Source organism: Aulostomus chinensis, chromosome 7 (assembly GCF_037954235.1).
Source record: "Aulostomus chinensis isolate RoL2024-O1b breed Wild chromosome 7, RoL_Achi_v1.0, whole genome shotgun sequence".
In the NCBI taxonomy this organism is placed as follows: domain Eukaryota; kingdom Metazoa; phylum Chordata; class Actinopteri; order Syngnathiformes; family Aulostomidae; genus Aulostomus; species Aulostomus chinensis.
Window position 1 is genome coordinate 11,752,176 of NC_141326.1, and position 13,637 is coordinate 11,765,812.

The following is a 13,637-nucleotide window of genomic DNA, read 5'->3' on the forward strand; positions in this document are numbered from 1 at the left end:
AATGACAGAATGTTCACTTAAGTTCTTTTTTTAACTCTTAAAATATGACACAAACTGGATATTTAAAATTGTCCAATGAGGCACTTCTTAAGGTACTTTTTGTCTGTCGTGCATTCGAACCAAAATAAGCCTATTAATAAAATGCAATGAGACGGATAGAAATTTAACATGTTCAGAAAAAAGGAGTGAAGTACAGATCCCTTAAAATACACTCAATATTTGTCCTTTGCAATTTCTCAAGTGTGGATTTTTAACAGTTTGAGGGTTTCCAGTTCACTCAATAAGGCCACAAGCTCTCTTTTGAAAGTGCAATTTTTATTACAGATTTCTTCAAGCAAATAAATTCATGGAATGTATCGTGACCGCCTGTTAACACGTACTGGCAACATAAATCTGGGTGGAGGCCTCTCTAGCTCCGCCCTCACCACCACCACTGAGGAACCTGTCAGCGAGGCCCTTGACCCCTGCTGCTCCAGCACAGATGACTGGTTGTACAGATCTGCTTCCAGGTAAGAATGTGTGTGTGAATGTGATGAGAGCTTCAATCTCGGTCAACCTCCTCTGACTTAATTAAAGTAAAAAGAAAGAAAATCAGATCAGCTGTTTAAAATCAACTGATACACATCCAGAGGAAGAACACTTCCTGCTGGGTTGTCTGGTTTAAAGTGTTAATTCTACATAATTTTGGGATCAATTAAGAAAATCTACAGTTTAAAAAAGGCACATTCACCTTCATTTGTGTTGACGGGTCAACATAAAGTTTACGGGAAAAAAATTATGGCACACAGACAGAAAACATCCATGAGTAGTTTGCTACTGTGCAGAGGCATCAAGAGCAGAGCTGCCATGATGGGCCGCCAACAATCATGAGTAAGTTAGAAATCAAACAAACGCAAGTTAGTCAAAGTTAAATCTGATGAGCAATGGACACTCATGCAGGTGAGGCTTCTACTGTAGAAAAATAACCGTCTATCCACCATGTGACCGCTTCAGTCGGCGGCAGCTTGTGTTAATGCTACAGTTACATCAATGTCGGTGGAATGAAAAAGACACTTGAGAACACATTCCCTCACATGTCTTAAATCTTCTCCACGCTCTTAACGATCCAACATGTGCTCGCTGATGTCACGGGGGTCATTTGGATGCAGAATCCAGGGGGGTGGAGCCATCTGAAGATCCTCCTGCTTTGGAAGCGTCTTCAGTTGAAAATACAAAAAAAAAAAAAACAGTCGTGAGATTTCCCGAAGGCTCGAGGAGGACAGGCTTCATTTACAAAAAGGTTTTCAATGAAACATCATGCAGGACGGGCCGGGTGCGCTGCAGACTTGTCACAATCATCACACGCTAACCAACCTTTCTCTTTCTTCTCCTGACTCTCCTCAGCTGCAGTCTTGTCAGCTCTGAAGAAGATCCGGGCACTGCTTAAGGAGAAGTGAAGCAGCTCAAACTCCTGGAGAAGATCAGAAAGTACGGTTCAACATCCTCCGTAACAATCACACTTTGTCCTTTCAAGTTGCTCCTGGACGTGTACCTGCAGGCAGACGTCCAGCCTCTTCTGAGTGAGGTTCATAGTCTGCAGCAGCTTCTCATCCTGGCTGGCAGACTGCACGTTCTGCTCCTTCACCACTGCATTGATCTCCTTCTTGTACTTGTCTCGGACAGCCTGGAACCAGTGCAGGGAGTCAAACTCCAGATATTGATCCAGCAGCTTCAGAATGTACGCCACACCTGAGAGAGAGTTACGGTGGGGAGAGGAAGAGGAGGTGTACAGGGTTTGGTTAATGTGAGCGGTGCAGTATTGAGTGTATGCAGCTATTTATCACTGAAGTCCACTTGCCCATAGCAAATCCATCATCTGTGAAAGCTGCTCCACTTTTGTTCTTTTTGTTCAGTTTTTCTTTACAGCTGATGGAATGCTCCACAAAATTCACCGTCTAAGGAACAACAGGAATTGTGAGTATAGTATATCATATTATATATATACATATATATATACACACATATATATACATACATACATATACACATATACATATACATACATATATATATACATATACACATATATACATACATATATATACATATATACACATATATATACATATACACACACATATATATACATACACATATACATATATATATATACATATACACACACACACACATATATATATATATATATATACATATACACACACACACACACATATATATATATACATATACACACACACACACACATATATATATACATATACACACACACACACACACACATATATATATATATATATATATATATATATATATATATATATATATATATATATATATATATATGCACTCATTACGACTACTAGTAGTAGTTATCTCTTTATTCATCTGTCACATTTCTACACACCTGGTGAAATCAAATGTTACCATGGGCCGAATTTAGCCCTCAGGCCCCATTTTGGGGCGGCCCTGATTTAAAAACTACAGAAACACAATCACTGATCATAAACTACTTTTAAGAACTTCATATAAGCCAAGAAAACTTTGTGCAGAGAAAACCAGCCACTGTGTAACGGAACAAGCTTGGCTTACAGAGGGTCTGGAGTTTATTCAAGTCAAGTCTGAGCGTCTAGTCTTAGGTAGACAGGTTGGACTTGATCCCTGGGTTTAACAGAGTACTTCTGACAAGCAAGAGGAGACTGGACCAGTAAGAGGGAGTACAAGTGGTACAAGTAAAACAAATGAAAAGTTCTGACACTGACCAGAGGAGGTACGATCATGTAGAAGTTCCTCAGGTGCATGTTCTTAGCACTGCGAAACTCTTGTGCAAACACTGCCACCAGCATCTTGAAGTACTCTGTCCCCTCAGCAGAGTTGCTCGTTAGATCTCCCAAAACGGAGTCAAGCACACTGGGAATGACAGACAATGTCATGGCGGTACAGAAAGAAATATTGAGCCTTATTCATGACGTCCTCTTGAAAAAGGCCCAGTGTTTCCTCTACATTTGTCTGTGACACCCCCTGTGGGTGTCGAAACAGAAAAACTGAAAGTAAGCTTAAACATAACTAACTCTTATAAGTGCTACCTGGCAGCTCTTTGCGTCTCCTCTGAGAGCCCCTCCTCTTTCACCAGCTCTTCAAAGTTGACTATATCCTCCAGGTCAGGGACGAATCTGGACGTACAAAATGAAGAATCTGGTCAAATCAGCCTGACTTCAGTCGCTCTCAGAGTGAATCAGCTCAAGGCTGTGAGAGCTGAACTCTTGACCACAGCTCTCTGTTTACCTGATAGCGCTGCTGCAACAGTGGAGTCCTCCAGAGCGGATCATGCGCACATACCCCATAGCATTACCTTGAATCAAATGTTAAAATGCTGTTAGCTGACGTTTTCCTGTAACTGCACTTCCTAAAACTGTATGCTCAGATCACGTCTCACCAATCTGGCTGATGAGCTGTCTGAACTGATCCAGGTAACTCTGACCATCAGGAGTGATGCCCAGCTTCCTGATGCCACGGTTAAACTTCTCTGCTCGGTCAAATGGGTACTACAACAAAAACAGTCCCATCAACAAGGATGTTATTACGGAGGGACTGTGTAGCTGAGGGATGAACACAAATGTAGAAAAGCTCTTGTTTTTTTTGTAACTACGGCACCTTCCATCATTGGTGCTCAGCAAATTCTCAGGTTCTGGCTGATGTCATGACCATTTGCATTTCCTACCTTCTGATCAGACTGGTCCTTTGTTTCTCTGAAGAAGCGAATGTCCTTGATGAGTCTGGATTTGATGTGTTCGTCATACATGAACTGACTGAAGATGTAAAACTTCTTACGCAGGAACTGGTATGTGAAATTCACCTGATGAAAGCAGAGAGAAGTGAACGTGAGCAGATGTCCTAGACGACCTCGGACGCACGCCATTACTGCCAACTCACCGTGGTGTTCATGATGCCCGTGCCGTGGGTGCGGATGGAGTTGGCGATGTGTCGGATGTTGATGGTGTTCAAGTGTTTGTTGTTACTCGCCTTCTCGATGAAGATCTGTTAGAAAACAATTATTTTATTGAATCTGTGCAGGATGGACATGGAATAATCGATAAAACATGGAGGTTACCTGGTTGTTGAGGTTATAGAGGTAGCGTGAGACAAAAACATGGATGTTCCTCATGATCTCCAGAACGTCCAAACCCTGATGAATATACACAGATGATAGACCGTTTGACTATTTAGCACCTACTATTAGAACCAGTATTTAAGATGACAGTCATGTGGACCTGCTCCAGGGTCTGGCTGGGCAGGTGGGCCTCCGTCATGGTGAGGCCGTAGCGCTGTGTGGCAAGGTTTCTCATCTCGCTGTAGGTGGCCCAGTCGTGAAGAGCAACAGTAGTCAGGTTGTAGAAAGTTTTATCCAGGTAGTGGGTCACATAGGCTGCAAGGACATTTAAAAATGTAAGTCTTACAGCTCCAGCAGATGGCAGCACTGAGAAACAAGCTCCAACAACATTAAATCTTTCTCATCTGGTGGTTCCCGACTCACTCAGAATACATCAAATCCAGTCTAATCCAGTCTGAGAAAACGGCATGTTCTCAAAATATCTGCGCACCTTTGATGTGAATGAAACGGTTGAAGAATCGGATGGGCTTAAGTGAGAAGAAGTGGGCCAAGTCCTTCATGCCGACTTTGAAAGGGTTCCTGTCATCCAGCTTCAGGTGAGTGTGAACAGAGAGACGCAAGTCCTTCTCAATCTCCTTACACAGCTTGTCCAGCAGGTGCTGCACCACAAACAAGGAGGTTGAAGAGGTGAATGCTGCAAAAACAACCTTCAACACCACGCTGTAGACTTTCGTCTCACCTCATTGAAAACGTCCATTATCTCCTTGTCATAGCTCTCCAGCAGCTGGTCATATGACTCCATGTGTTTGGTGTGCAGCATGGCGGGCACACTGTCCCTCAGGGCACTGAACATGTACTGCTCCCACCAAGCACAACAATTGGCACAAGAGGAAGTCACAGTTAAAAACAAACCAGACACAGTAATGCTGGGGGTCCATTCTACTCACATGTATACGTGCCGCGTCAACTGCATTGTCGTAGACATCATCGAGGTAGATGGGAAACACCGCGCGATGCCAGTACAGGAAACTACAGTCACACTGAAGCTTGACCCTGAGAAGGAAAAGACAACTGAACCGAATCCAGAGCTACGTCAAAGACAGTGTCGCAATGAAGGAAGCAGTTGGACCGCCAGCTCCAACCAAAATGTTCTAATTTGGTTTACTAACTACAGTGTAAGCACGTAGCATGTTTCCTATTTCATCCAGTAACAGAGCCTTGTTACCAAGCAGCATCCAGTACTTTTTTCTCTGTTTACACTTTGCTTTGTTTAGTTTTTATGTATTTTTGGGTTTGTTTTGTATTTAAATGAAACTGTATGAGCTCTCCAGCAACCATCTTGTACTTCAAAAACTGACCAAATATAAAACAAGCGGTGCCTTCGGCCTGTGACTAGATGAATAAATATTTTGCAAAACATTATTTCCATTTGTTTTTGTGGTTTCAAATTTAAAATATGGCCTGTGGCATGCAATGGCCTTCAACGCTTCTTAAGTGGTTTGAGTTCTAATTCAGTGAGGCTGCAGAAGTTTGTTTACTCTTGAGCAAGTGACACGAGGGCTGTTTGATGAGTGTGTAGAGTGACTATTTGAAGCTGTGGGATGACAGTGTGTCGCATGTCATCTGCATCCTCCCCTACCTCTCACTCAACTCACTAATCAGGTCCAGCTTCTTCAGCACCAGCTGCAGTGGAAGCAGCTCCTCATCTTTGAAGGTTTTCTATGAGTAAGCACGAGGTTTTGATATCAGCTCCGTTTCATCAAACGAAAAGGGGAAACTAAATCTGTCAGGACTACTTTTGATGCTGACTCGTCCTAACATACCAGCTGGGTGCCAACACAGAGTGCTAGAGACACCACAAGGCGTCGCTCCTTTGTGCTCGGTCCACTGAGAACGTTCTCTGCCAGGACCAAAGACGACAGCACATCCAGCCGCTGCTCACTGTACTTCTTGTCAGAGATCACCCTTTTCTGCAGGAGGTCAAACCCAGCAAGACATACAAGATAAAGACAACCACACGCCCACTGGACTCATTACTGGTATTTGTTGTACCTTGGCGATGCCAATGGCATTGAGGGCCTGAGACTGCAGCTGCTGTGTGATGTGAGAGACGGAGTCTGCTACCACCATGGAGCGCCTGTGAAACGTGTGCTCTACAGCCTGAGGGGAGAGTAATATGTTAGATTTACTGACTCCAGCCCTCAAATACACACCCGAATAAAATATGGAAACACACCTTCAGCAATTCAACCAGGCGACACAGAGCTTTGACTGAGGTCTTGGTCATGGGCCGCTGCATTGACATGTACATGTTCATGGTGGTCTTGATGATGGTGCTGATGCTGTATGCATACAGGATGCCCTGTGAAGGTAAGAAAACACAGAGGGAACTGAGGAAGAAGTCATGGACTGAAGATGTCCAAACACTCATCTGCGCATCACCTTCCTTCCTCACAAGTATTAACTGCTACAAATCAAAGGCCTGTTCATTTCTATTCATCATTATTATATATCTTTTTTCAAAGGAGAAAAATATGCGGGCAGCAGGGTGGTGCAGTGGTCAGCACTGCCTCCTCACAGCAAGAAGGTTCTGGGTTCGAGTCCCAGCTCAAGCACGGGATCTTTCTGTGTGGAGTCTGCATGTTCTCCCTGTTCCTGTGTGGGTTCTCTCTGGTACTCCAGCTTCCTCCCACAGTCCAAAGACATCAAGAGAGGACGAGGCTGATTGATACTCTAAATTGACTGTAGGTGTGGCTGTGAGTGTGAATGGTTGTCTGTCTCTATGTGTTAATCCTGAGATGGACTGGTGACCTGTCCAGGGTGAACCCCGCCTCTCACCTGAAAGCTGCTGGGATAGGCTCCAGCCCCCCTGCGACCCTTAACAGGATAAGTGGTGGAAAATGGATGGAGAAATCTGTGCCTTAAATGATGATAGATGCAACTGTACACCTTTGCCATCTACGCTATATTTCATTACAATTAGTTGTAGTTGTTCCATCATCCTGGGGACAGGTTATGACTTTCTGACTGGCTCATCAAACACACTGACCCCTGCTACCCTCCTCTGTTGCTATGCAACAACTACACGGGGATGATGCAGGGTCAGTGTATTCGTCTATAATGAATGAGTAACTGTACTCAAATAAACCTGTAAATTACTTGGTATTTTTGAAATTTTCAACCCTGACTGGCTTAATTTCGGACCCCCAAAACTTCTCTAGGCTTGGAAATTGCCATTTTCAGGTTCCACCAATTTTGCCGTTTTTTTTAGGACTGTATGAACCATGGGTTCCAGAATAAGTCTGGTGGCATATAAAGAGCACAATATTGACACGTTTATAAGTTTAAAAATCTGATTTTCAAAATGGGGGACCTTAATATTAGCAATTTAAACCTGATACCAGGTCAGAGGTATTTTGTCAATGAACTATTGGTAGAGTATAATGTAGATAAATAAAGTATATTGCAAAACATGTCACACACGTCCTACTAGAAAAAAAATTGCAAAATGTTTGTGTCTATGCTGGATGCAGATTTGGGAGGCACTGCAGAGACACCTTCATGGTAGTGAACCAGGCAGACTGAATAAACCATGTATACTTGGAGAATATTTCTGGATTAAAATGTATGTGATGAGCTGCTCTTTCAGTTCTTACCTGTACAAACACATTACACCTGCTGTTGAGGTCATCTGCCAACTTATCGCTTTTATGCTCCTTACACAAGATGGACTCCATTTTCATCATCCAGGAAGTAACAAACACATAATAGGACTGGACATCCCTGAGGACAACCAGACAATCCCAATCTCAAATTAAAAAACTGGTATTTACCCTCCACCCCTTCAAACCAGACAGCGAATTAAAACACTACTGACTTGGTGAGAGTCTGAGCTCGCTGCTGCAGGTAGGTGTCTCTGTGTGCTCTGAGGGCCTGAACACTCTTCTTATCCAGCAGTTTGGCTGCTGCTGGAACCTTAGCGATCAGGAAGATGTCAGGAAACCAGATGATGTTAGCAATTAGGGTGACAGCAGGAACCTGGAAGAGCATCCAGACACAAACACACATGAGGAAGCTGTGGACACAGATCAATGTGAAGTCATAGAGGCGGAACATCGCATTACCTTTTTACAGACGTCTAGCAGTGATTTGTAGAGCTTTTTATCGACACTCCTGAAAATGTGAAAGTGAAGCACGAAGAGGCCACAGACGCCGGCGTATTTGTCTCTCTGGTCAATCTCTGAAGGTTCACCTGGAACAGATGTAAAGAACTTTGAAATTGAAACAAAGAATAGTCAAATGTGAAACTAATCCATCCCAGGAAGAGGAACACACCGATCTTAGACTCAACATGGGTGAATATGCTACGTATGTTGAAGGCAAACTCCTCCGCGAAGGCACTGTTTTTGGCAACAGCAACTCCTTCCCCAGGATCATCGAATCTCTGCTCCACACATGCCTGTCACACAAAAATGCGTTGGCGTTTACGATCCCACAACCCGACCTGCATGTAGAATCAACCAGAGAACAAGAATTCTACCAAATAACAAAGGACAAGAGAAACTAGATCACCTGCAGTATCATGCCGTCAAGCAGCTGTCCCTCAAGCTTGAGCAGGAGCTTCTCGAACGGTTTCAGTTTCTCTTCAGGAATGGAAAATTTTCCAGGATTATGGTGCACAGATTTCAATAACCTACAACAGAAGGATATTTATTCAAAAACATTTTCATGGGTTTGGTTGTTTTAGTTGTGTTTGATATTACAACAAAACTAGTCCATGATATGACTCCTTTTCCGATGAATGAGTAGCCTGTCTGTTTTTCCCCTCAAGTGCTTGTTCTACATCACAAATTCAGCGTAACGCCACAAGTCAACTGCTCCAATGGATCTGCTGTGTCTCTCTGGATCACAGGTCGGTGCTAGTGTCAGTGTCAGGGTCTTCATATGAGACACTTCAGTGAGTAAATGTGCGGTTTTATTTTGTGGCATCACTCAGCAGCACCAGATAAACATCTATGAATACTGCAGAGTCTTATGACCCGGGGAATGAATGTGGATACAGTACATCTTTTCCCACACATGGCAAAAACCAGATGATAGTGGGCGTTTGTCCCGTGTGGAAAGGTTATTCATGTGATATGACGTTCGTGCAGTTAAATTCTAGAAAGATGTTGTCACATTCATCTGCATGTGGAAAATATCCCTGCTTAAATGTGAGTTGATGACGTGTACAAACAAGCATGAATAGGAACATCTGTAACTAAGGGGTTGGGTCTTAGATGTGTAGGGAGTCTTAATAAAAGTAATTAAACGCTGAAACAAATCACTGACTTCACATACTTTATTGTTAAGAGGGATAACACAGAACAGAAAGTAACAAAGTTTTACTAAACTGTACTGAAAAAGAGGTTTTTAGGTTTTAAATTCATTTATATTCTATTACTTGTGATTCCAAGTGAAACAAATATTGTGGAGAGTGTAATCAAAGACAAGTTTAACCGAGCTAGCAACTCTGACTGGTTTGGTCTTCCAAGTTTTAATTTAAAAATTTTAAAGAAACACAGCAACTTTTGGGGAAATACACTTATTGTCCATTAATTTTAGAGCCAGACAAGCAGACAGATACAATTCTCTACTGTCTGTGTGCGTTACAGACCCCCACCAGAACGCTGACCGTGAAGCAGCTTAGCTAGTAAGCTTAGTTGCTAGTTTAGAAGGCGCCTGGAGCTCCATAATGCACATAGAGAAGAGAGGATATCTGTCTGCCTATATGGCTCTAAAATTGATGGACAGTAAGTGTGTTTCCCAAAAATTTGCATTTTCTTTGGACAGATTTGGGTTTTCATCAGTACTAAAGAAAATATTGCATTTGTGTACCTTTTATACATCTTCCAGTGATCTTTTAGTGTGCCGTGATTTTCCATAATTTCATCCAGCGTTAGCAGCACCACCAACAATTCTCCGAGGTGTTCATACACAATCTACAGATGGAAAGAAAATACATGTTTAGAGAGAGAGAAAGAGACTAAATAAATAACATTGGTGAAATGTCGAAATGCACCTGGAAGTGGACACCCGACGACTCGATGATTTTGGTTGCAGCCCTAAGACGCGAGAGGAGAAATGTGTTGGTTTATTGCTTCTATATGACACTCGGCACTGCAGATCTGGTCGGTAAATTCGAGCATTCTCCTAATAAGTTTGTAAACAAGGAACATTTTAATTCTTATTAGAGAGAAAAAAAAATTGCCCTTCAAGCTGCGATGTCAGGAAACACGTATACAAACAAAAACCTCCTACTTCCCACAGGTGAGGAGGTAATCCTGCATAAATCCACATCTCATTTTATCCCTTTTCTGGATGGAGGCCCAACTTAAGTGTAATGCTGACGGCTTCTGTTTCTTCCTACTTGTTGCTGTTGTAGAGGGCAGCCAGCTGATGAATAATGTTGACAACCACTTCATAACATCTGGACACGAAGCAGGACAGATCCTATGAAGAAGAAAAATGAGACAAGCCATCAGTGTCATCACAGGTCAAACAGACACCGGAAGCGACGTAGCAAGGGAGGGTGGCGACTGCTGACCTGGAGGAAGGAGATGAATCTGCCCATCTGAATTTGAGATTCTCCTTCAACGACGGAGCTGTCGGACACTGAAACAGAAATACACTCATTTCATACTCTCATTTTTAACAATAACAGCAGCTGGGTTCAGGCAAAGTACCAATGGCTGATTTATTACCTCCCTCTCCGTAGTACAATAGGCCATTATAGAACTTGGTTTCTGCCTGACAGGAGACATGAACTGAGTCAGATCACGCGTGTCCTGACATCTGAGAGTCTGTTTGAATATAGTCACGACAAAACACCACACAAAATAATCTCACCTCACAACAAGGCTTACCTCATACTTGAGCTTCTTTACTTCACTACACAGTGCAGCATATACGGTGATGACCTTGTTCAAAACCTGCATTTTCACAGCGATTAATAAAAGATTGATATGTTTGCGGGTATGAGATTAGAACAAAAACTGTCTTTACTTACCTTATTGTCTGTTTTAATTAACTCCAATAAAGAAGACTGCTCATATGGCAGAAGCTGAAAGAGGGAAGGGGGAATTGGGAAAGACATTACACAAGTTTAAATTGTTTCAGACTGGTGTATGTTTGTTGTATTTTGTACCTTCAGGGCGATGGGGTCCAGAGTAAAGTCCCACACATCGCCAATGGAGTCATCCAGAGCCTCCTCGATGCCCCTCAGCTGCGAGGTGTACTCCTCCAGAAACTTACTGTAGTTCTTCAGTTGAACCTCTGTGTGTATTTCTGAAAGTATAAATATAGTATATCCTAAACAATACGGAAAAGCTGCTGCCTTTACATTCAAATTGAAATCTCAGACTTGCAGGCTGACAACTACTGATGAGAACTGTTTATCTGATGAAGGTCGAGTGCTGAAATGTCACAAACAGATATTGTATTGCGAGTTACAGTTTGCGGAAGCCCTCTTTTTTTTGCAACTCTGAAATCTCTCTATGTTGGTACAGGCTAACAGAACCGGTTGCTGCTCTTCTCTGTTCAGTCAGAGTTGACATAAGAAAAATGTCATTCTCCTGCAGTTCACATTACTCATGGAACGTCAGAAAAACACCTTAAAATGTAGATTCACTACAATAGTGTTTTTCTCAGATTGTGTTTTAACGAACTGTAAAAGCCTTAAACTCCACGCCCCTCCAGCCACGGGGCTCCGCTCAGCTCACCGGCTGCTGGCACTAGTTTTACATTGAATGGACAGACATGAGTTGGGATAATCATCTTCTTCTCAGGCAGAATCTATCAAATTTTGAAGTTTTCAGCTTTGAGTACTTTACCAAAGAAGTTAGCTACTTCTTCACCAAATGTCAGAAGCATTTTACTACTTTAACTGCCTGACTGACAATTAAAATCACTACAACCATAGTTACTGGGGGAGATTAATGAGCATAAATGAGTAAGAGTAGATATGCACACCGACAGTATAGTTGATTGAATTATTTGACATCATCACGTTTGGTCTATATGTACTGACTAATTATTAAACAAAAGCGTTGACCAGTTGGACTATTATATCAAATATCAATTGCATTTTTCTGAGAAGAAGTTGTGTTTTATGTGGTATTATTTAGTAATAATGGTGTGTTTACCTGTGGTAATACTCAGGCTAGTTACACAAGGTGAAACTATTATACTGAAAGAAAATGTACAACTTACAACATTTTGACCAAAATTACAAGTGAAATATACGTAAACTGATACTAAATCGCCATCACAGGCTGATTTGAAACGTAAAGTAGACAACATGAGCGGTCCAGTGAGCCAACCTGCGGGCTCATAGATCAATACATCATATATATCAATATTTATATACACATAGATACATATTAAAGCCGTTAACGCTATATGTAATTCAGATTCACAAAAACAGTGAAGTCATCCAATTTTAGAACATCTTTGATCGCATGAATTGTGCGTATTTCAGTACCAGAGGTTCTCCTGTCAAACTGAACAGCTGTTTGTGATGGATGGTGGTGGTGACGTTTAATTGCAGCAAGTTAGCTAACTTGGCACACTAACATACATATTTATTTTTAAAGAATACATTTTTAGTTAACCCTCCTTGAGCTGCTGGTTGTTGAATTTAAGTAACTACCAAGTAAATAGTAAACCTGCTGTCGTTCATTTGATGCAAAAGTGTTTGCAGTTGACAGGAAAAGTTGATCCATTCCAGCAAATACACGGAGCCTCTTTGGCAATGTTTGCTAGCAACGTTAGCTACGATGGTATGCTAATGACGTCAACGTTAAGGGTGAAGACAATAACTTACTCTGCGAGCCGTCGTCAAAACGGTCAAATTCCCAGTCAGGTGCGATGCTTTCAACAGCCATAATCCCAGAAACGGTCCGTCAAAACACAGAATAACGTTAGTGACATGAGTTACGTGGGCCCGTGATGGGTCTCATGATTTTGTGAATGGTTGCTAGTGCTCATGGGAAAGGAAGTCCAGAGGAGCTCTCATGCTAGATAGTTAGAAAGATAGATAGATAGATAGATAGATAGATAGATAGATAGATAGATAGATAGATAGATAGATCAATAACTGCGCTAAGTATAAGATTTGGGGCAATCAGACAAAGAATTAATTACATTTTTGTGATTAATTTATCAAAATTAATAATATATACAAATGCTGGCTATGAAAGGTTTTTACATATTGCAGTTGTGAATTTTATTGTGAATAAACGAATGGATCAACTTTACGTGCGTGGGATCAACATGCAGACACAGCATATTGCTGGCCTGATTCCTCTCCACTTCCAAGCTAAATCCATGCATGAGGTCAAGGGTGCAATTAGTAGCTTTTGTGTATTTGAGTGTTGTTTTTTTGTATGACCAGTTCATTGGCATTGATTGAACATTTAGCCAACATTAATAATTAGAATAAATGATTATTTTTGAGGGGTGGCACGGTGGTGTAGTGGTCAGCACT

General features: G+C 41.9%; 1 protein-coding gene across 1 annotated transcript; it reads right to left on the reverse strand.

Annotated features, from left to right (window-relative positions):
• Window positions 1–302: 302 nt before the first annotated feature.
• On the reverse strand, window positions 303–13,136 carry washc4 (WASH complex subunit 4). The gene is made up of 33 exons (XM_086208438.1): window positions 12,975–13,136; window positions 11,298–11,437; window positions 11,160–11,213; window positions 11,017–11,082; window positions 10,855–10,900; window positions 10,698–10,765; window positions 10,521–10,603; window positions 10,173–10,215; window positions 9,989–10,092; window positions 8,684–8,804; window positions 8,447–8,570; window positions 8,236–8,363; window positions 7,989–8,149; window positions 7,768–7,894; window positions 6,348–6,473; window positions 6,164–6,271; window positions 5,935–6,081; window positions 5,751–5,830; window positions 5,059–5,164; window positions 4,851–4,967; window positions 4,602–4,770; window positions 4,272–4,426; window positions 4,112–4,186; window positions 3,934–4,038; window positions 3,722–3,856; window positions 3,437–3,545; window positions 3,286–3,352; window positions 3,087–3,173; window positions 2,763–2,910; window positions 1,838–1,934; window positions 1,532–1,728; window positions 1,354–1,450; window positions 303–1,196 (listed from the first exon to the last, which is right to left on the reverse strand). Exons 1-33 carry the CDS (start codon window positions 13,033–13,035, stop codon window positions 1,135–1,137), a joined length of 3,513 nt encoding a protein of 1,170 aa, XP_086064564.1. The 5' UTR covers window positions 13,036–13,136; the 3' UTR covers window positions 303–1,134.
• Between the last annotated feature and the right edge of the window lie 501 nt (window positions 13,137–13,637).